The 22,765-nt window shown below is 40.2% G+C and overlaps 1 protein-coding gene across 3 annotated transcripts in view; it reads left to right on the forward strand.

The window, feature by feature from the left end:
- The window catches only part of Rbm6 (RNA binding motif protein 6), a 102,758-nt gene that overhangs the window by 27,802 nt on the left and 52,191 nt on the right, over positions 1 to 22,765 (forward strand). For all 3 annotated transcript variants that reach the window (XM_013507616.1, XM_005410236.2, XM_013507617.1), the window contains one exon: positions 14,073 to 14,146. In XM_013507616.1, coding sequence (XP_013363070.1) covers positions 14,073 to 14,146 — 74 coding nt within the window. The remainder of the gene's footprint in view (positions 1 to 14,072; positions 14,147 to 22,765) is intronic.

Here is a 22,765-nt window from a genome sequence, read left to right on the forward strand (position 1 = left end):
ACTCTAGGCAGGCACCACCATGTCTGGCTTGATTACAGTTTTTTTAAAAAGCCTAACTGGGAGTGGTGGTGCATGCCTGTAATCCCAGCACTTGGCTGTAATCCCAGCACACAGGAGACTGAGGCAGGAGGATCGTTACGAGTTTGAGGCCAGCTTGGGCAACGAAGTGAGCTCAAAGCTAGCTGAACTGCATAGAGATACCCTGTCTCAAAAAGACAATCAATCAATCAGTCAATCAGTAAATAAATGAATGAATGAATGAATGAGTAAAAAGGCCTGTGTACTTTGTAGTTCCACTTATATTGTAGAAAAGGCAAAATTTTAGGGATAGAAGATAGTGGTTGCCAGAATGTTGGGAAAGGAATTGACTATGAAGGGAAGCACAAGAGAGTTTTTGGGATAATGGAATTGTTCTGTGTCTTGATTGTGGTAGTATATGGTTTATTAGTCGTAAATTCACTGAGGTTGGTGCTGCTGTGGTTATGTGAGAAACAACCCTCACACACACATTTTTAGAAGTGAAGGGCTGCAAAGTATGCAGTTTTCTTTCTCACGGGTTAGAACAATTATTTGATGTGTAAAGGAAGAAGAGAGTAATATTAAAGTATACAGGGTAGCCGGGCATGGTGGCACACACCTGTAATCCTAGAACTTGGGTGGCTGAGGCGGGAGGATTGCTGAGGGTTTGAGGCCAGCCTGGGTGACATAGTGAGTTCAAGACCAGCCTGAACTATATAGTGAGACCCTGTCTCAAAAATCTGGATGAAGTGTTCTTTCTTTGTACTGTTATTCTTTTATTTTTATTTATTTTTTCATTTTTTTGGTCTTTTTGAGACAGGGTTTTACTATGCAGTTCAAGCTGGCCTTGAACTCAATTTGTAGCCCAGGCAGACCTCAAACTCCCAGTGATCCTTCTGCCTCAACCTACCAAGTGCTGAAATTACAAATGTGCACCACCATGCCAGAGTTGTACTGTAATTTTTTTTCCTCTTTTTTTTGCACTATTTTTCTTGTAACTTTTATAACTTGAAATAATTTCCAGTAAAAAGTTGAAAAAAGTTGAAAAACTTTGGGTTCTAGAAGTGTAGATTCAACCAACTGTGAATCAGAAATACTCAAAAAGTTGCATCTCCACTGAATTTTTTTTTTTTTTTTTTTGTACTGGGAATCAAACTCAGGACCTTGCGCTTGCTAGGCAGGCTCTTGTGCTGCTGAGCTGTATCCCCAGACCTCCACTTAATATTTATCAACTTGTTTTCTTCCTTTCCTTTTTCCTTTTCCTTTTCGTTTCCTTCTTTCACTTTCTCTTTCTCTTTCTGTCTCTCTTTCTCTTTTGTCTTTTTTGGTTTTAGTTTTTGTATTTTAAGAGAAGATCTTACTATGTAGCTCAGGCCGGCCTTGAACTTTTTTTTTTTTTTTTTTTTTTTTTTGCCTTTTGAGACAAGGTCTCACTATGCAGTTCAGGCTGACCTTGAGCTCACCTTGTAGCCTGGGCTGGTCTCGAACTTGCAGGATCCTCCTGCCTCAGCCTCTGAAGTGCTGGGATTACAGGCATGTGCCACTACGCCTGGCTTGGCCTCAAACTCTTGATGATCTTCCTGTCTGTGTCAGCCTCCTGAATGCTGAAATTGTAGGCATGCATCACTATGCCTGGCTCTGGCCTTTTTTTCTTTGTCATTCCTGAAACAGTCTGTGGTCGGTTAAATTCATGGGTGCACTGAGGGCTGACTATACTTCCTCCAGAGCTCTTGGCATAGTTGTAGATCTTCTCATTTTTGCAGTGTTTTTGCAGTGTTTGAATGCAGATAGAATTGCTCTTGATTTTTAGGTGTACTGTAAAGTATAGAAGCTTGCTGTGCTACTTATTCAAAAATGATGGGACTTTTGGGTTAGATTTCCTAATACATCTCAAAAATAGAAAGTAATTTCCTATGGCAACTGCTGTGCTATGGGTTTATTTTAGTACTGTGTCATTAACTGCTATCACAAAGGTAGGATTAATAGGTGGAATTAGTAGGAAGAAGCAGTATCTTGGTTGATTCTGTCAGTGTTCATATCGCCAATGGGCAGTTTTTGTGGTCTTTGGGGAGGAAATTTCCTCTTAAGAAGTAAGCATTTGTGGGGTCTCCTGTTGTACTATTGTAAATCTCCTGAAAGTGACATTATATCAGAGACCCTGTACCCTCTGCATCTCCTAAGGGTAATAAGATCATGTCCTTTCATTATTTTCTCAAAAGAAAAAACAAAACAACAACAAAAAAATAGTTTGAGTCCTACATCTGTTATGAAAAAATAAAAGTGCCTTCCTTAAGAAAAATCTAAAGATCTTTGAGTTTAGCGACCGAAATCCACTGTTAAACTGGAGAGTGGACGAGCATAATGAGAAGTATCACAGTATAGTCCTAAGTGAGATAAAGACATGATAAACACTTTTTAGAAAAAATAAATTTTAATTGAAAAGTGCTAGTACAAATTTTGCAGTGCTTTTGACATTTACAGACTAGATACTTTTTTGGAGGGATTAACCATATATTGATTGGAAAATATCATATTTGCCTATCATCTCTAAACTTGCATAAGGTTCTGGTGTCTTTTGTCATTTATTGTTTTTGTGATGGTGGATATTGAACCCAGGACCTGAGTATGCTAAGCAACCCCACCCTTTTCTTTCCTCCTAAAGGTCCCGGTTTTTTTTTTTTTGGTTTTTTGGTTTTTTGTTTTTTTGGGGGGGGGGCGGGTTTCCAGTACCAGGAATCAAACTCATGACCTTGCACTTGCTAGGCAGGTGCTGTGCTGCTGAGCTAAATCCCCAGCCCCCCTAAAGGTGCTGTTTTTAAACAGAAGTCTTCACCGCATTTGGTAAAGATATTTATACATGAACCTAAAAGAAAGGTGGCTGAGCTTTAAAAAATAAAAATGAGTAAGAAGCCAAGAGGCAGGTTTTAGGGCTGGGTGAATCTTTTTTTGAGACAGGGTCTCCCTGTGTAGTTCAGGTTGGCCTTGAACTCATGGCAATCCTCTTGCCTCAACCCCTTGAGTGATGGGCTTACAGGCGTGTGCCATCATACCCAGCAGGCTGGGTGAACCTTGTGGGGGCAGTGGGTGGAGAAGAGTCCTGAGCCAGGCGTGGTGGCATATGCCTGTAATTCCTGCTACTCAGGTGGTTGAGGCAGGAGGATTGCAAGTTCAAGGCTAGCCTGGGCAACTTAGTGAAACCCTGTCTCAAAGTAAAATAATGTAAAGAGCTGGAAACGTATCTCAGTGCTACCTGGGTTCAATCCTCAGTACTGCAAACAAAACATACATCCAAAACTCCTGAGGTTTTGGTGCCAGAGAGAGTGGTCCTGGGAAGAGCACCTAGAAACAAAGTTAATTTTAATCATTTTTAGAATGACAGGGTTTGACTTACATATTTTCTTTTTTAAATTTCCTACCCCAAAGACTTTCCAGTAGAAGTTTTTGTTAGTGAGTATGGGTGATTACCCTCATTTCAAGAAATTGCTGCTGCTTTTTTTTTTTTTTTTTTCTGGTACCGGGAATCGAACTCATGACCTCACGCTTGCCAGGCAGGCACTGTGCCGCTGAGCTAAATCCCCAGCCCCGGGATTGCTGCTTTTATGAGAGATTATTACCTTTGTATAGACCTTGGGGACAGCAAACTTGGCTAAGTATCAAGCAGAGACACTCTGAATTACCTTTGCTCATGATCTTGAATCTTGTTAGGTGGTGTGATGCTTGCTGCAGAGTAGGGCTTTGCTGCACTCTTGGGAGAGTGATAGCTGGAAGTTCCTATGGCCTTTGGGAGTAATGAGGTACCAAGCTTTAGTGTCTAAGGGGATTTGGAGGTTTAATTCTGTCAGCTGGTGAGAAAAGGGGTAGTCTAAGAAGTGCTATTGTCTTTGCAGGGCTTGACCAGGATTATTTTTTCAGGGTTTACTGCTACCTTTTTTTTTTTTTTTTTTTGGTTGCTCACTATTCTACCCAAGCCTTCATATATATTATGCAAGCACTGTACTATTGAACTACAACCCAGCTAGCTCCTGATTTTAAAGTAAGATCTTAGTATAGTTCTGGAAAGCAAGACTTCAGGATTACCAGTTTAACTTAACAGCCTTTTTTCTTATGCACAGTTAGCTTTCTCAACCCATAAGGTAAAATTCACTTTCTGTCCTAGGAGCAAACTCATTTTTTAGTTGGTTGAAACTCCTTAAATTATCAAGGATGTAATACTTTGGAGTCCTGGTAGGGAATTTTTGTACTATCCTTGACTTTTACTGGCTGTCTATATGATATGTACTTTTTTGTTGTTGTTTGTTTGAGATAGTATCTCACAGTGAAGCCCAGGCTGGCCTAGAACTTGCTGTGATCCTCCTGTGTCTCCCTCCATGAGTGCTGGGGTTGCAGGGGTGCACCAATATGCCTGACTTAGGCCACCTTTCTGTGAGACTTCTGGGTATTGAGTCCCGTAGACCTGATAATGGAACCTCTTCAAAATCTGTTTTATTTGAAACAGATGACTGGATCTTGTTGGTAACTGTTCTCTTGGAAGTCTATATTTGAGCCCCATGTAATATCTGGAAGTAGAAAAGATAGCTCTATTGAAAGCATACTTTGGGACGGGGATATAGCTCAGTGGCACAAGTGCCTGCCTGGCAAACGTAAGGTCCTGAGTTCAATTCCTGGTACCAAAAAAAAAAAGGAAGCATACTTTAACAGTAATTTGTGTTTTCTCCTGATGTTCTTAATTTATAGTCCATTTTAGTCTGTTTTTAGAAGGTAGAGCACTTTTGAGTAGGATTCGAGGTGTGTCTTACATTAATTTGTGGGTAAAAGGTTTTAGGAAAGGAACTACCCTGTACTCTGCTGTCCCCCTCCTCCGTTTTTTTCCCATCTTTTTTCTTTTTTTTGGTGGTACTTGGGATTGAGTATAGAGCCTTTGTGCTATGTCCCCAGCCCTTTTTTCACTTTTTATTTTGAGAGAGTCTTGCTAATTTGCCCAGCTTGGGCTGAATCTATGATCCTCCTGCCTTAGCCTCTCAGAGTGCTGTGATTACAGATATGTATGTACCACTATGCCCAGCTTTTCTTAATGTTCTAATCACCAGAATATTTCCAGATTTTGCAGGAGATAATTTATTACAGCATAAATGGTATGGAATATCTCAAGATCCAACCCACCCCCTCAGGGGAGGGGATCAAACCTAGGCCCTTGCCCATGCTGGGTAAGTGCTTTACCACTGATCTGCACGCATAGTCCACAACACTGCCGTATTTCTGATTCCCTTGTTTGACTTTTTGAGTCTCAGAAAACAAATATTTTAACTTACAAAGTCTTTTGGCTTTCAGTAGAAGACAGTTTCTTCTCTTCCAGAGGTCTCAGGCTGGCCTTGAGCTCACTTTGTAGCCCAGGCTGGTCTCGAACTCGCAACGATCCTCCTGCCTCAGCCTCCCGAGTGCTGGGATTACAGGTGTGCACCACCACGCCTGGCTTCTCCTAGAGGTCTTTTATATTTGTTGGTACAATGTAAAAGGAATCTAAGAGCTAAAATTATAGCACAGTGATTGAGTGCATGGTTAGTGTGCATGAGGCCCTAGATTCCGTGCACACGCACACGCACACACACACACACATACACACAACCAAAAATCAAAAAACCAGTAATCTGAGTTCTTAGGTCAGGTAGTGGGAATGATGGTGGGATGCAGGGGCATATTAAATTTGGGGTATGGGTGTGTTTATGTTTGTCTTTTCTTAGCTTAAATGCTACACCTATAAATTTCAAATTCATCTTTAAAGTGTAGGTTTAGGATCTTACCACTCTCACTGAACAGAGAATGTGGTAACAGCCCTAAGAAACATGGTTAGAACAGGACTCCAGCAGGCAGCTCAGGCTGTGCTTAAGTGCGAGGGAGATGTTTGGAGACAAGTTGTTGCTTCCTTGTCAAGAGAGAAATGTACAGGGAATTTGATAAATATAGCAGTTTTTCTTGGGAGAAGATGACCAGATTCACCTGCCTGCCAAAGGGCTTATGGTCAACCTGGCATGGTGGTGCATGCCTGTGATCCCAGCACTCTGGGAGGCTAACACGGAACTATTGCCAGATTTCAGCTCAGCCTGTGCAACTTAGTGATTTAGCAAGATCCTGTATCAAAATAAAAACTATCATGATGAATGTATTTATTATGTATAACAAATATATACTAATAAAAAATTAAATTAAAAAAATTTAAAAAGGCATGGAGATATAGCACAGTGTGAAGGTCCAAGGTTCAATCCCCGGTACTACTCCCCTAAAAAGAGTGAGGGGGGCTTGACATTATGAAAGATGACCCGAACAGATCATAAAACTTGCTGCAAACATGTAATGTGTACTTCTTTAAGATAAAAGACACAGCATGAGGCACACAGAGAGGGCAAGGTCTAGAAAGATCCTGAGTATAGAAGTCTCTATTCCATAGAATTAGGGTACCCTCGCACCCCAGCATATGGATGTGTTCACCAACTTGGAAGCTCTAAACCCTCTGTGTAGAAATTTTTATGGAAGTCTTCATTAAATTATCGGCCATGGATAATTTACTCAGCCCCACAGCTCCTTGCCTCTCTCTAGAGGTTGTTGGTGTGGGGCTAAATGTTCCAAGCTTCTGATCAAGATTCTTGTCTTTCTGGTATGTCTTCATCCTAAAGCTAGAACAGCTACATCGTTAGAACAAAAGAGACTCCTTTGTTGTTATTGGCTTGTTTTGTTTTCGTTTTTTTCTTTTGTGACAGGGCCTTCTATGTAATTCAGGCTGGCCTTGAATTCACTATGTAGCCCAGCTGACCTCACTTGTGATCCTCCGGCCTCAGCCTCTGAGGGCTGGGATTATAGGCAAGCGCCATCATATCATGCCCAACACCTGTCAGTCTTTCTGCTCAGGACATTGCAAGAGTTTAAGGAGCTCCATGCCCAGGAACCAGGGACAAGCACCAAATCCTGTGTAATAACCGCAGATGGGGAGTCCAAAGCTGGATGTGGTTGGTCTCTAGTGTGTTTAGTTGGGCATTGGTTGTCTGTTTGGGATAAGTGGATCAGTAGAGTGCTGTATAGCCCATTTCTGAAAAGATGGTTACTAAAGAAATACAGAACTAACTATGTGATTTCTTTGCTTGTATGTTGCTCCAGTGACAATGCTTACAACAATTATGACGTTGACTGAGCACCATTATATACCAGATATTGTGCTAGGGTTGGGGATACAGAACTGAAAAGAGACTCCAGTCCTTAATCTGAGACCTTTGTTGTCTGTTCACCTCTCAGCATGGGCAGTTTGCTGCAGTATTGATGCTTCTCTTCCTCTGGATGAGACTTGCCAGGTTGAAGTGTTGGAGACTATGGAAAAGCATATCTGAAAAGCTCTTGTTTTTTCCTCATGGTTGCTTGCAGGAGTGAATGTGAAAGAAAACTGAATGAAATTACTGGCTGTTTACAGACTATCTCCTCCCTCCTTATGACGAAAGAGATCATCTTGAGGTGGTCCAATTATGTGTGCTTGTCATAGCTCTTCTACTGTAAATTTTCTGGGGCCAAGGGCACTGCTATCCATCATGCTCACACAGGACCATTACTGCCAGGGGAAATCAAATGAACTGAAAAAGGTGGGGAGTTTCCTAACTTGTTATACTGGGCCCAGAAGATCATCAGTAGGATAAAGTGGCCCTGGGGTTAATTCTGGGCTTTGAAAAGAAAAACTAAAGAATTTTTTTTCCCTTTAACCATTTGGTACAGGTAAAGAACTAAATAAAATAGAGCCATGCAGTTCTCAAAAATTTAGCATTTGTCACTGAATATGTTCCTGTGTTTTCTATTTTATTATAAATCAGCAAACCTTACATATATCTTTGGGGGGGAGAAAGCTGATTTTTTTGTTTGTTTTTGGGTACTGAGAATCAAACTTAGGACCTCATACTTGCCAGATAGGCACTGCACTGAAAAGCTATATCCCCAATCCCTTTTTGTTTATTTTTGAGACAGGATCTTGCTGAGACAGGATCTTGCTGTACATAGCCCAGGATGGCCTTGAACTCATACGATCTTCCTGGGTGCTAAGATTATAGATGTGCACCATCACGCTTTGCTTAAAAATGCTCCTGTCAAAGTGATTGCATGTGGACTGAGTTCATTCTTCCCAGGTGGTAGTTTGACATACACTATAAATTGGATATTTTCCTGATTTTCATAGTTGAGGTTACCAGGTGAATAGTCATTTGAGGTTTTAACAGAGCAAAATACCTGTTGGAAATCACTTTTTATATTTATGATTCCCTCTACTCAAAATAATACTTGTTTAGAAAAAAAAAAATGTTTTCTTCTCAACCATACCCATTAAACACTACCTCTCACCTGCTTATGTCTTAACGTCTCTATCCTCTTCTACATTTCATAGTTGATTTGTATATTGTGGGTTTTTTTCAAAGTTAGCCAATAGTGTCTGTCTGTCTCTCTCTCTCTCTCTCTCTCTCTCTTTTTTTTCCTTTTTTTTTCAGACAGGGTTTCACTGTGCAGTTCAGGCTGGCCTTAAACTCATTTTATAGCCCAGGCTGACCTCGAACTAACAGCAATCCTCCTGCCTTAGCCTCCTCAGTGCTGGGATTATACCCATGTGCCACCATGCCCAGTGCCAATAGTCTCTGCTTTTTATAGTGTTAGGAAAGCTGTGTCTGATACAGATTAACAGTTGACTTGAACAATCTGGGGATATGTTTGTCAGCAACATGGAAACAGCTTTTGTAAGGCCAGAGACTAACGAGTTAGTTCTGGGATTAGATATTACTCATTAGCTCTTTGTTTTCTGTATCTTGTTCCTCCTGCCTACCTGATTAGCATTCATTGTAGATACTTTTTTTGTGGACCAGTCTACCAAATAGTTAATGAAGATGAGGATTTGAAATTTTAATGTTAACTTTTTTAGCTGGGCGTGGTAGTGCACATCTGTAAGCTCAGCACTTAGGATGCTGCAGCAGGAGGATCACCGAATTTGAAGTCAGCTGGGACTACATAGTGAGTTCAAAGCCAGGGGAGAGTGCATGGCAAGACCTTGTCTCAAAAATATATATATATAAAAAATGATAATAATGTGAACTATTTAGTTTTCTTTCCTTTGTTACTTTGTTCTCATCCTTCTTAGCTGCCTTAAAAAGCATAAGGAAATTCTTGTTTTTTGAGATTCATATATGCAGGTTAGAAAATGGAGTCAGGTGTGCTTTTCAATAGCCATATAAATAAAGCACAAAGACCCATCAGACCACGAGACTTTTTCCTAGCAAATGGTGGTTGAAGGAAAAGGTAATAGATCTTTTCATTCTGTCTTTACTAAAAATCTACGAGGCTGTTAACACTGAGTTTACCATCTTGGTGATTCCCAATGGTTCCCAGCAGTTATGACTGTAAGGTTTGTTGGTCATTTTCAGAACATTTTATCTGTAGGTAGAATATCTTTTGTGCCTACTGGAACCTTTTCTGTGAGTAATATTACTACATTAGGGAAGTGATATAAATCCTTGATTGTTCTACTATAGCAATACAACCACTGTAATCATTTTGTTATACAGTTGTGTTGCGTTACATTTATTTTCAGATTTTTGTATATTCACCTATGCTTGCGTAAACCCTTTTCCCTTCCTTCCATCCCACACCCTTGTTTCCATTTGATGGAATGATCATGGAGGTGGGGATGAGATTTGGCTGTGGCTTCAGTTGATTTCAGTTTCCAAGTTTCTCTTGAGTGTAAGCGTTTACTGTGCTGGCTGTGATTCTGTTCTTTAAAGCAATATATTTTTCATACATTATGCCCCTTAAATGCAAGCCAACCTCTTCATCTAGTGTCAACCAAAGGAAAAAGCCGTCTGTTGCGACGCTGGAGGAAAACTGGCAGTGTTGGATTTACCTATATTGAAAGATGGTATGTTGCTCTTTACCTTTGGCTCTCCAATGCAATTTTGACAGTGCATGGTTTTCATCTTACATGCTGATTTTTGTTTCTATCCTCCTGAGTTAGGTGCAGTTTCATTGGTTTAACTCTAGTCCATTTTTTCTATACACATTTTATGTAATTATCTACAATGTTATATCTGTAAAACTTTAAAATATATCACTTACCTTTCCTTACTGCTGTATGATTTTTATAGCCATCTTTACAACAGCATTTTTAGATTTAGTCTTTTCAGAAGAATTTGGGAGCCAATTTGGCAAGTCATTTCTTGAGAGTGAATACTTCTAACTTGCTTATTTAGGCCTACTCACAATGGTTCTGTCATAGATATTTCAAAATAGCAGTATATGTTATGCTGTTAATTTCAGTACTTCTTAACCACAGACCAAGGATTAGCTGTGCTCAGGCATGTGGGACTCTGTAACTGGGCTGCGTAGAGGCTGGAATTCAAATTATTTAAATCAGTCTAGTATCTTAAAATAAAGTGAGAGGCTATACTGGATAGTGGTAAACAGCATCCATTTGAATCTATTGCCTAGCCTTTTTTTTTTTTTTTTTTTTTAATTTTTTGGCAGGGGTCTTTTTGAGACAGGGTCTCGCTATGTAGTTCAAGTTGGCCGTGAGCTCACTTTGTAGCCCAGGCTGGTCTCAAACTCTCAACAGTCCTCCTACCTCAGCCTCCCAAGTGCTAGCATTACAGGCGTGTGCCACCACGCCTGGGTTTAAAGCTCAGTATTGGTACTTTTTATTAAAGTGACTTGGAGCAAACTATTTATCCTTTCTTTTATTTTTATCTAGACACTTTTTAAGACTCTCTTTTTGAGACAGGATCTCACTCTGTAGTCTAGGTTGACCTTGAACTCACAGTGAGGACTAGGCTGGCCTCAAACTCTTGCCTCAGCCTCCCAAATGCTGGGATTACAGGTGTGTACCACCATGCTGGGTCTATTTATCCTTTCTGTGTTTTCCTATAGGTAAAATAAGATGAATATTACATAAAGTGCTTTGAAATAGAAGCTTTTCCAATAAGTTCTGGTAAATCTATTTGTTTTTGAGATAGGGTCTCATTTTGTAGTTCACATTGGCTTTACTTTTTATTTATTTATTTTTTGTCTTTTTGAGACAGGGTCTCACTATGCAGTTCAGGCTGGCCTTGAGCTCACTTTGTAGCCCAGGCTGGTCTCGAACTCATAGCAATGATCCTCCTGCCTCAGCCTTCCAACTGCTGGGACTACAGGTGACTATTTTTTTGTCTTTTTAAGACAGGGTGTCACTGTGCAGTTCAGGCTGGCCTTGAGCTCACTTTGTAGCCTGGACTGGTCTTGAACTTGCAACTATCCTCTTGCCTCAGCCTCCCAAGTGCCGGGATTACAGGTGTGTTCCACCACACCTGACATATGTTCAGGTTTATGTAAGTATTTTTTAGTACTATATCATTGTTTATTTTGGCAACTTCCAAACATTTTTGTGGTACAATTAGAGTATATACTATATATAATGCCTGGGATAATGGTTATACTTTTTTTTAAAGTTAGGATAATTTAACCTTAAATTTTTATTTCACCGTTAAAGTTTCAGGTGGAAGAAATTAAATGTGAATTTAATATTTTCACAGTGTTGCTATATACAAATGCTGTCAGATGCTCACAGTGACTCCTATAGACTGTTTATTTTTCTATGTAGTGACTTTAGTGTCAAAGTCTGTTATACTTTAGCACAGTATAAACATTGTCATGAATCTTCCTTCTATCCACAGATTCTGTGTGTTCCTCTAGGCCACACACTTTTTTTAAGTGGTCACTTTTTAAAATAATGAAAAGAGGTGCTCACTTTGCTAGCACATACACTAAAATTGGGATGATAAAGCAAAGATTAGCATGGCCCCTGCGCAAGAATGATACATAAATTCACTAAGTGTTCCATAGTAAAATAAATAAATACGTGGTAGAGTAATTGAATGAATGAAGGGAAACAGATTTTTAAGAATTTGGTGTCACTTTCCTGTTTTTCATTTTGGCAGTTATAAATAGGGTTACTTTCTATGTTTTTTCTTTTTCTTCTTCTTTTTGGAGACAAGATCTCACAAGATAATTCAGGCTGGTCTGGAATTCACTGTGTAGCCTACGCTGACCTTGAACTCACTGTGATCTTCCTGTCTCAGCCTCCTGAATGCTGGGATTACAGGCAGCCACTACCATGCTCAGCTGCGAGGGTTGCTTTCTCTATGCCTATACGCTCCTTGTATGTGTTCTACAGGGGTAATCATTATATTCGTGAGCATATCTGCTTGTTCCATGGCTGATTGCAGACATGCTTTTGAGTGTTTGCAGTACGTATTTGGTGACAACAAGCATCTTAGCTCCTTCTAGTTTACACTGTTTCCAAAAATAGAAACTACAAAATGCATTTTTCAGGTATGTGCTGAATTTGGTCAGGAAAGTCACTTGGAAGGAATCAAATAACAAACAGTTCCTACAGTTAAGGGGATATATGCAAATATGTAATCTGTTTCTTTGCTTTTATTTCTTCAGAGTCACTAATCAGAGGAGATTGATTTTGTGATAGATTTACGTGGAGGTTGGTGTTAGTTTTGATTTGTTGATCAAAGCTCCAAAGTTAGGGTAGAAAATCCCAAGGTAGTGCTAGGTTTTCTCATAACCTTTTTCTTCTTCCTGGACATTTCCTAAAACACAGTGCAAGGGCAGTCCTAAGTATTATTGTAATGTTGTGCAGTGAACCTGGTATAGAGTCTAAAATGAAAGTTCATTACTGTCCTAAAAATATTTTAGGCTTTTCATTCAGTGTAACAAGGAATCCAATTCATTTCACTAAATTTGGTGTGATTTTTAATTTCTACTTTTTTTTTTGCTTTTTCCTTCTTCGGTACTGAGTCCTGCAGGGTTTCCAGCTGATAAGTACATGCTCTATACCCCCAGACAAATTGTACTTTTTACTGCCATAATGTATTTAGCCCTTGGTAACTTGATTCAGTATCAGTTTTCCATTGTTATATATACAAAGTTGCCGTTGGTTTTGTGTGGTTTTTCTTTCCCTCAATTTTATTTTTTGTCCGAACCAAAATCACATCTTTTTCTTGCTGTTTTATCTGTATAGTGTCACCCCTACAGGTGAGGGTCTTTGTCCTGTGAGATGGCAGGGGGAAGCATCAGAGCCGCTTGTGGGACATTGCAACACTAAGTGTGCTTTACAAGGACGTTACAGAGGGGATGGGTTAGGGTTAGACAGCCTGTAAATCCCATGGCTTCCCAGTCTCATGGGTCATAGCGCTTTAGGCCGGTGCTACAAGTGACAGCTGTTCGGAGTAAGGTGAAGAGTATTTTAAAATTCCAATGGGACATAAAATTCTAATGGTACATAAAATAACAACTGCTCTTTCCTTCCCCAGCCAGGTTCACCTGTAGTCTTTATGCGTAAACACAGTTTTGAACTGGGATACTCATATTTATGCTTTTATACCTTCTTCCTTTCATAAATATTTTAGGTGGTTTATGATGTTACTTATTTGAAACAGGAGTGGCAGGGGGTGGGGTGAGAGACTGGATGTGGTCTCCCTTGTATCAACCAGAAGCCTCCTGTGGTAACCAAACAGAGTAGTTGCCTCCGTCCTCAGCACTTCTCTTTGAACGTGGTTTCTGCTTGAAATGTGACCAATAGCATAGTCTTTGGATAATTGCTTCTCCTTTTCTCTGGATACATTTTTCCCTGGATACTTTCTTGCTATTGTTGACTTTGTTTTTCTAGGAGATCAGCCTGTGGTTAAAATATTTTGGGTTCCCACTTGAACTTCTATGGGAATTCCCAGTTCTGGGACACCCTTGCCAGATCAGCAGTGCTACAGAGGGCAGAGATCTTCCTGGTTAATAGAAAAAGCCGATTTGGAATGAATCTCAAAGTTCAGAAACATCCAGACTTTCCTTCAGTACCTTTTTCTGTTGGGTAGCAACTCCGCTTAGGGTAGGGGAGGGAGGGGCTCTTGGGAGGGCTTGTGTTTAAGGGGTTCACAAACAGGGGATTGAAGCGTGTCTTTTGTGTTTGCAAGGCACTAACACCACTCCCGTCTGTATTTAAATGCTGTCCCCAGGTTACGACTATGGCTATGTCTGCGTGGAGTTTTCACTCTTGGAAGATGCCATCGGATGCATGGAGGCCAACCAGGTTGCTTTATACTTCGGTCAAATGATCTGAAAGGATATATATATATATTTTAATGTACGGGGAGGGAGGGTTTCAAATGATTTCACTTTGGAAAGGTACATGAAATCTATCTTTCGAGCATACCACATTTCCTATCAAAAAGCAGTTGTGAGCAGAACTTTTAAGAAAGCCTAGGAAGGTATCTTTAGAAGAGTTCATGGACATAGTGTATTTTAAAAACTAGAGCACAATTGTACTTGGACTAGATTTCAAAGAGTATAAGTGGAAAAATATGAAAGTTCTGGAGTGTGACGGGATCCTGATCCAAAGAACAGTCGGTGATTTGCATGGGACCCCAGAGGTTTTCCTGGGATAGAAATCCTGGGTCAGTGGGCACATGCAGAGCTAGGGTGTATACCACTGACGGTAGCTTCTGTGGTGCTAAGGCCCTCCCTTCGTGTGCCGTTCCTGAAGGAGGGCCATTAGGAGGAAAGAGGAGTTGATTGCTCGTGTCTGTTGCATTCATTGCTGTTCTTTGCCAGTTGGCATTTGGTGCTCAAGTCCTTGGCTGAGTTAAGTCAGAGCTAAATCTGAATCTGAATCACCTTATCTGTGAGCCATCTGGAGTTATTCAGCTTGCCACAGAGACTTGTAATCTGTCCTTGTTGTCATTGTTGTTTTGAGACATCTCACTATGTAGCCCAGGCTGGCCTCAAACTCATAATTCACTTGCCTCAGTCTGAGTGCTAGGAGTACAGGTGTGTGTTCCCATGCCCGGCTTCATCTCTGTCTGTAGTTGAACCCTGTCTGGTAGTTTGGGGAGGAATTTCTGGAAGGAATAGCCTTCTTGTTGTAATATTTCCTTGGCAAAACTAGTTTTTTGTGGTGTCTCAGTTTTTCCATATGTAAAGTAGGAATATGAAGCTTCGGGATATAATTTAATTTTTATGTGCCCAGTGCCCATACTTAACAATATGAATGCAGTGAGCCTGGCATCTTAAAAGCAGGCTCTGCAAGAGAAGATAGTTATTACAGGAGGTCTCTTCCTCTTCTGTAGGCTTGTCCCTTTTTGTCCGCTTTGTGCCACTCAGCCTGGCTCATTGCACTTACTGTTCCTGTCTTTGGCTGTGTTTTCCCCTTATGGTATGGAGATATGCTCTAAGTGCTTTGGAGTAAATATTAATTAGGGAACACATTTTGAAGGAAAGACTTGCCCCTTGTTAGTACACGTACTGTCAGATCCTCAGGGAATTGACTGGATTAGGACTATAGTCTTAATTTAACAGGATTCTTACTGACTGTTCAGTGTCCATCACTGGTTTGCTCATTTAGCAAATGTTAATTGTCAGAAATTGTTATACTTGCCACTTTTGGAGAGAAGCGTAAAGGTTCCTTTTTTATATCTTTTTGAGACAGAGTCTCACTATGCAGTTCAGGCTGGCCTTGAGCTCACTTTGTAGCTCAGGCTGGCCTCCTTGCAATGATCCTAATTTTATGTCTGATCTCATTTTCAATATTCACTGGGATTATTCCTTAATAAGACATCTTCCATACCCCTGTCCCCTTTTTGGGATAGGATCTTGCTGTATAGCCCAGGGTGGCCTTGAACTTGGATATCCTCTTACTTCCAGCAGCCTCCCAAACGGTGAAATTACAGGCATGTGCTACCATACGGCCTATATCTTTATCAACACTATTTTCTGGATTTTTATTCTTCTTTAGTCAAACTGCTGTGACTGCCACGTGATAGATTCTTCTGTTGCTATAAACTACATAGACTTCATGATAAAAATCACCATTTTTAGTCACCTTTGTCACACCTCAGGATGTATGCAGATCATTTAGATGAAAACAATTTTGAGCATAAGATCTCCAGGGAAATTTTTCATACTTACATAATACAGCATGAAATTGAGGAATGCATGATTGGGTATGTGGCTTAGTGGTAGAGTACTTGCCTAGTATGTGTGAGGTCGTCAGTTCAGACCTCAGCATCACACATCACACACATACACAGACACGCATACAGACAGACATAAATGCAGGTTCTGGAGTCAGGTACAACTTCCCAGCTGGTATACCTCCAGTGAGTTTCTTTTCCTCCCTCCGCCTCAGTTCCCTTTGTTTCCAGTATTTCAAGGGGCTCTGGTATAGATTAAATGAGATCATTCATTTACAAGTGCCTGCTGTGACAGGCCATTGTCAGAATGCTGGGGATGTTTCAGAGAAGAAGGCAGACTATAAAACTTTATCTTAATGGAGAAGAACGCAATAAACAGATTAACAAAAATAATAGCAGAGTATTGAGAGAATAGATTAAAGTGGTGAGGGAAGCTTTTTTGAAGAGTGACATTACATTTGAATAGTCATTTAATGGACATATTTTTAGTTGCCACCACTGGGAAAGGATTCTCTGTTACAGCTAGGGATGTGTGAGCAGCCTATAAAGCAAAAGATGGCCTTGCACAAATAAGAATTCTGTGTTCCAAAATGTCAGTAGTGCTGAGGTTGAGAAGTACTGGTATATAAAGATGAGAATTGTGAGGGGCTGGGGATTTAGCTCAGCGGTGAAAGCGCCTGCCTGGCAAGAGCAAGGTCATGAGTTCGGTTCCCAGTACTGGAGAAAAACCAAAACCAAAAAAAAAAGATGAGACTTGTGGTTAGAGACGATGGCTTCCCATAGGTGGTTCTTCTTTTTGGTTTGTTTGTTTTTTTGTTGTTGTTTTTTTTGGTGTCAGGAATTGAACTCAGGACCTTGTGCTTGCCAGGCAGGCGCTGTGCTGCTGAGCTAAATCCCCAGCCCCTTGGGGAAGTAATTTTTAAAAGGTGTGATTCTATTAGCTCATTCCTTTACCATCTCTAGGCCCTTTTCATTTTACCTCAAACAGGAAATATATTTCTTTTTATATTTAAAAAAAAAATTTTTTTTGGAAACAGTTTCATTATGCAGTTCAGAGTGGCCTTGAACTCACTTTGTAGCCCAGGCTGGCCTTGAAATCACAGCAATCCTCCTGCCTCAGCCTCCTACCACACTCTGCTGGGAAATGTATTTCTGTCAGTCATGTACCCTTGGCTTTCTTGGTTTATCATTTTGCGATGTGTGTCTTTGCTCTGAGATTTGGGGAAACAAGAAGTGCTGTGTTGGAGAATTCATTCCTTTTAGGAGCTGCCCAACTGACTAGCTCACTGAAGCTGTTGGCATTTGGTCCACAGGAATTAGCATTATTTTGTTTTCTTAAATATGCTGGTGTAATACTTGTTGCCTGTTCCTGTTGGTCCAACTATTTTACTAAAATGTCCCTATTAAAAATAGCTCTGAGTCGGGTGTGGTGGCACATTCCTGTAATCCCAGCACTCGGGAGGCTGAGGCAGGAGGATCATTGAGAGTTCAAGGCCAGCCTGTGCTACAAAGTGAGTTCAAGACGAGCCTGAACTGCGTAGTGCGACCCTGTCTCAAAGAGACCAAAAATAAATAAATAAATAAAAATTTTAAAAAATAAATAAAAATAACTCTGGGCTGGGCCCAGTGTCACATGCCTATCATCCCAACTACTCAGGAGTCTGAGACAGGAGAACCACAAGGTTGAGGCCAGCCTGGGCAGTTTAGTGAGGTGCTGTTTGAAAAAGGGCTGAAGACGTAGTGCAGCACTGGAACAGTTGCCCAGCATGCATAAGACCCTGGATTCCGTCCCCACTCTTGCCAAAAGCAAAGCAAAGCAAAGCAAAACAAAACAACAAGAAAAAATTCTGGGAGAATTCATTTCTCTGGATTGTTTTTTTTTTAAACTTTCTGTATAATGTAATTAATCCCTGACTTTATAATGTGAAAGGAACAACCCAAATGGGAAAAAAATGTTGCCAGGTACTCCTCAGATAGAGGACTGATCTCTGGAATATACAAAGAATTCAAAAACTTAAGCCACTTAAAATTAAAGACCCAGTCAGGAAATGGGCAAGAGGAATGAACCTACACTTCACAGCAGAAGAAATACAAATGGCCGGGCTGGGGATTTAGCTCAGTGGCACAGCGCCTGCCTGGCAAGTACAAGATCGTGAGTTTGATTCCCGGTACCGGAAAAAAGACCAAAAAAAAAGAAGAAAAGAAAAAGAAAGAAATACAAATGGCCAACAAATACATGAAAAAATGTTCAGCATCTCTGGCCATTAGAGAAATGTGAATTAAAACAACACTAAGATTCTATCTTATTCTGGAACGAATGACCATCATTAGGAAATCAAACAGTAACAAATGCTGATATGGCTGTGGCAGAAGAGGATCCCTTTACTCTTGGTGAGAATGTAAACTAGTACAACCATTACGGAAATCAGTGTGAAGAGTTCTCAAAGAATTAAAACTAGAAATTTGATACAACCCAGCTATCCCCCTGGTAGGTATCTTCCCCAAAGAACTTAAGTCATTATACTACAGCAATACATGAGCACCAGTGTTTATAGCAGCGCAGTTTGTAATAGCCAATCCTGGAAGTAGCCTGTGTGCCCATCAACAGATGATTGGATAAACAAAATGTGTTATCTATATATATATAATGGAGTACTACTCAGCTGTAAAGAAGGACAAATTTCATGCATTTGTAGGAAAAGGGATGCATCTGGAAAACATAATGTTGAGTGAAGTAAAACAGACACACAAGCCTAAATACCATATGGTATCCCTCACTTGACAGAGGCAAAGTGCAGACGAAGAAAATAATAAAAGACGGATAGAAAGGGAAAGGGGACAGATCCTGTCCAACAGGGTAAAGGTCCAAGGGAACAAGGAGAGGCGTAAGCAGAAGAGGAAGGAGAAATGGGAGGAATAAAGATTTGCCAAGTACAGGAATCTGATAACCCAAATCAGTGTAAACATTGTAAGCTATAACTTGAGCTAAAACAGATAGTATCAACAAGTATGAAAAAGGTGCCAGGGAACTAGAGGAGGGGCTGGGGGAAGGAAGGAGGAGGGAATAAAAAAAACAAAACGAGCCGTAATCTGTACATGCATTCACTCTTCAAGATGATTGAAAACTGCATGGATTATAAACGTGTACAAATAAAATGGGAAAAAATAAATCATAAGGTAAGAAGCGTCCTGTTATCATTAACATGAAAATTCCTCCAAATACCAGCTTTGTCTTGTGTGGAAGATAAAAGTTTTATGAAATAGTTTTTTCTGTGTGTCAACAAAGTTAAGAGGATTTGGATTATTGAAAATACCAAGGCTGGCTTGGAAGCCAAATCTCTTCCTCCCTCCTGCCTTCCCTTTCTTCTTTGCATATTGGGGGTTGAACTCAGAGTCTTGCATTTGTATAATCTCACTCCCTTTAAAAATTTTATTTAGAGCCCAGGAAACGAGTTGTAGAATGTGACCTATTTGATCTGTGGACCAAATCAGTTATTCAAATAACCTAAGATGATAAACATTTTTAGAATCATTGAATATCACTGAGGTGGTCTGTATCATCCAGCAGATTAGGGGAATGTTCAGATTATATACATTTGGGGATAGTTACTAGAAAAACCAAATAAGTTGGTTCACATTTCAGGTAGTTTTCCAGGGAAAATTTTAGAAGTAAATGCTGGTGTTTAAGCCTTGCTTATACTGTACATAACACTTGAATCTTTTAGATCATCTTTTCATTGAGTTTTATAATAGAGGAAGTTTTCACAGAACCATTTTACCAGGGCCCAAATGTTAGACTAGTTATGGAAACTGAACTCAAAGGTGTTTATATTTTATCTTAGTACAATAGCGCTTTGCTGTAAATGGGACCTACTATGTATAAGTACTGAGATAGGGGTTGGACTATTTGGAATCACATGAGGAATATCAGAGAACAACTCATTTTAACTTTTGATGACACAATGGATGCTGAGCAAACTTCGGTCGAAGCCCTGGGCTGGGTAGTGTATGTTTATGAATGAATTAAATAGACTTCTTAAATTCTGGGGGCAGGGTGAGACTTTAAAGATTTTTTAAAGTTTTTATTTAGTTTTAATGGCAGTAGTATATACAGAATCTGCCAAAAACTGTGTACATCAAGAAAAAAAAAAAACCTTGTTTTTTTTTTTTCTTTTTTCTGGTCTTTTTTGAGACAGGGTTTCATTATGCAGTTCAAGCTGGCCTTGAACTCACTTAGTAGCCCAGGCTGGCTTCAAACTTACAGCGATCCTCCTGCCTTAGCCTCTCGAGTGCTGGGATTATAGGTGTACGCCACCACACCTGGCTAAATCATTATTTTAATACTAAATTTATTGAGGAACATAAGATTAGTACAAGTTACCTTTGGCCTCTACAGTTACAGGAAATGCTCAGAGTGGTGGCTATTAGCTTCCAACATTAAGTAATGTGGTGTTATGATTTGTGTCTAGATGTCCCCCCAAAGCTTCATGCAGTCACGAGGAGCGGGGCTTTCCGTGGTGACTGAATCAACAGTATCTAGACTGGTGCTGGGATCAAGGGTTTGTGATTAGTAAATCAGCCCACTGATTGGTTTGGCACAGTTATGGCTAGAATTAAGGATGTGAGTGCTACACATACCCTAGGGCAAGTAGCCTGCGTACAGTGTAAGGGACAGAGGCTCGCCCCTCCCTCCCTTGTTGCTTTTGCTATCTGGGGGTGGAATATTTCTCCTCTGTGATGCCCTCTGCCATGCTACCTTGTCTTAGAGCCAGCCAGTTATAACTGAAACCTCTACAAACTGTGAACCAAATAAACCTTTCCTCCTTTAACTTTGGGTGTTGGATATTTTGTCTCATCAATGACAAAAGTAACTAAAGACATATCGGGAACTGCAGTGTGTATTTTTTTTTTTTGGTGGACTCTGTATTTATGGGGTAAGTACAGTGTAAAGTCATGATAACATTTGTATACATTTAAAGGAATTGAATCCAGCTAATTAACCACTACCTCACATATACTTACCTCATATATTTATCATTTCTTTTTAAAAATCTGCTCTTAGAGCCGGGCATGTTGGCGCATGCTTGTAGTCCCAGCAGTTGGGAGGCTGAGGCAGGAGGATCGGTGTGAGTTCGAGACCAGCCTGGGCTTCAAAGTGAGCTCAAGGCCAGTCTGAACTCCATATCGAGACCCTATCTCAAAAAGACCAAAAAAAAAAAAAAATACCTGCTCTTAGAAATTTGAAATAGCTGGGCATGGTGGCACACGCCTATAATCCTAGCACTCGGGAGGCTGAGACAGGAGGACCGTAGGAGTTCCAGGCCAGCCTGGGCTACAAAGTGAGTTCAAGACCAGCCTGAACTGTGTAGTGAGACCCTGTCTCAAAAAAAAGAAGAAAAAAATTTCAAATATAATACTGTTATTTACTGTAGTCACCATCGTGGAGAGTAGATTGCCAAAATTTATTCCACCAATTTAGTTGGAACTTGCAGCTTCGCTGTTACACAGTTCTTTTTCAGGGCATTGACACTTGTTTGCTTTATAGTACTAGGGCCTTGAGCACGGGCAAGAACTATAGCTCTGAGCTGTATACCACAAGCCTCAGGCTGTCAGTTTTTGACGAGTTGGACTTTCTCCTCAGTTTCTGCTTGGTTAGCTCCGGTTTACCTTTCAAGACTTGCCCTACAGCCCCAGCCCAGCCTTGACATTTTCTTTTTTTTTTTTTTCCTCCGGTACTGGGAACCGAACTCACGACCCTGCGCTTGCTAGGCAGGCGCTTTTGCCGCTGAGCTAAATCCCCAGCCCCAACCTTGACATTTTCAAAGAGTACACAATAACTATTTTATAGGATGTCTCTCAGTTTGAGTTTGCCTGACGTTTTCTTTTTTTAAGTTTAGGTTATGCACACATTTTACATAAAAATAATATAATAGTATCTTTCCTAACACTTCATGAGGTGGCATGTGGTTTTTGTTTCATTACTAAGTGAAGTTAAATTTGCTCAATTGAGCAAAAGTTGTTCAAGTTTCTCTACTGTAAAGTCACCATTTTCCCCTTTGTAGTTAATAAATATATTGGGAAATACAAGATTATTGAAATTATAGAAGTATAGAAGATTATAAAGATTATACAAGTATCCTATACTGCATCCCCTTTTTACTTAAAAGACTTTAGCGGGGGGTTGAGACAGGGTTCTCCAATGAAGTTCACTGTGGTCCGAAACTCACTTTGTAGCCTAGGCTGGTCTTGAACTCATAGCAGTCCCTCTGTTTCATTATTGAGTACTGAGATTACAGGCATGTGCCACCATGCCTGGCAAATCTGTACTTTCTGACCCTACAAGATACTCCAGGATCATCCTATGCTTTCCTTGCCCCCCTCCTAGAATTTGCCATCTTCCCTCAAGAATTCAGACTTTTTGAATTGGAAAATTTAAAAACATGATTTCATGATGAAAAATTTCGTTTCATTGTAACACCACAGGGTTTATTCTAACAGTGAAAATCCCAGCTCTCATTATCTACATTATATTCAATTTCTTGCTCAATCTTAGTAAACATGTAGTTTCAGGATTCTTAACTCACATTCCTATAAAACCAGAGCACAGTATTTGGGTATTGTTTGTCCTTTTTTTTTTTTTTTTTTTTGAGACAGGTTCTCATTCTGCAGTTCTGACTGACCTTGAACTTACTGTGTAGCCCAGGCTGGTCTGAAACTCAACAATCCTCCTGTCTCAGCCT

Source organism: Chinchilla lanigera, unplaced genomic scaffold (genome assembly GCF_000276665.1).
Source record: "Chinchilla lanigera isolate Chin_1 unplaced genomic scaffold, ChiLan1.0 scaffold00131, whole genome shotgun sequence".
Taxonomy (NCBI): Eukaryota; Metazoa; Chordata; class Mammalia; order Rodentia; family Chinchillidae; genus Chinchilla; species Chinchilla lanigera.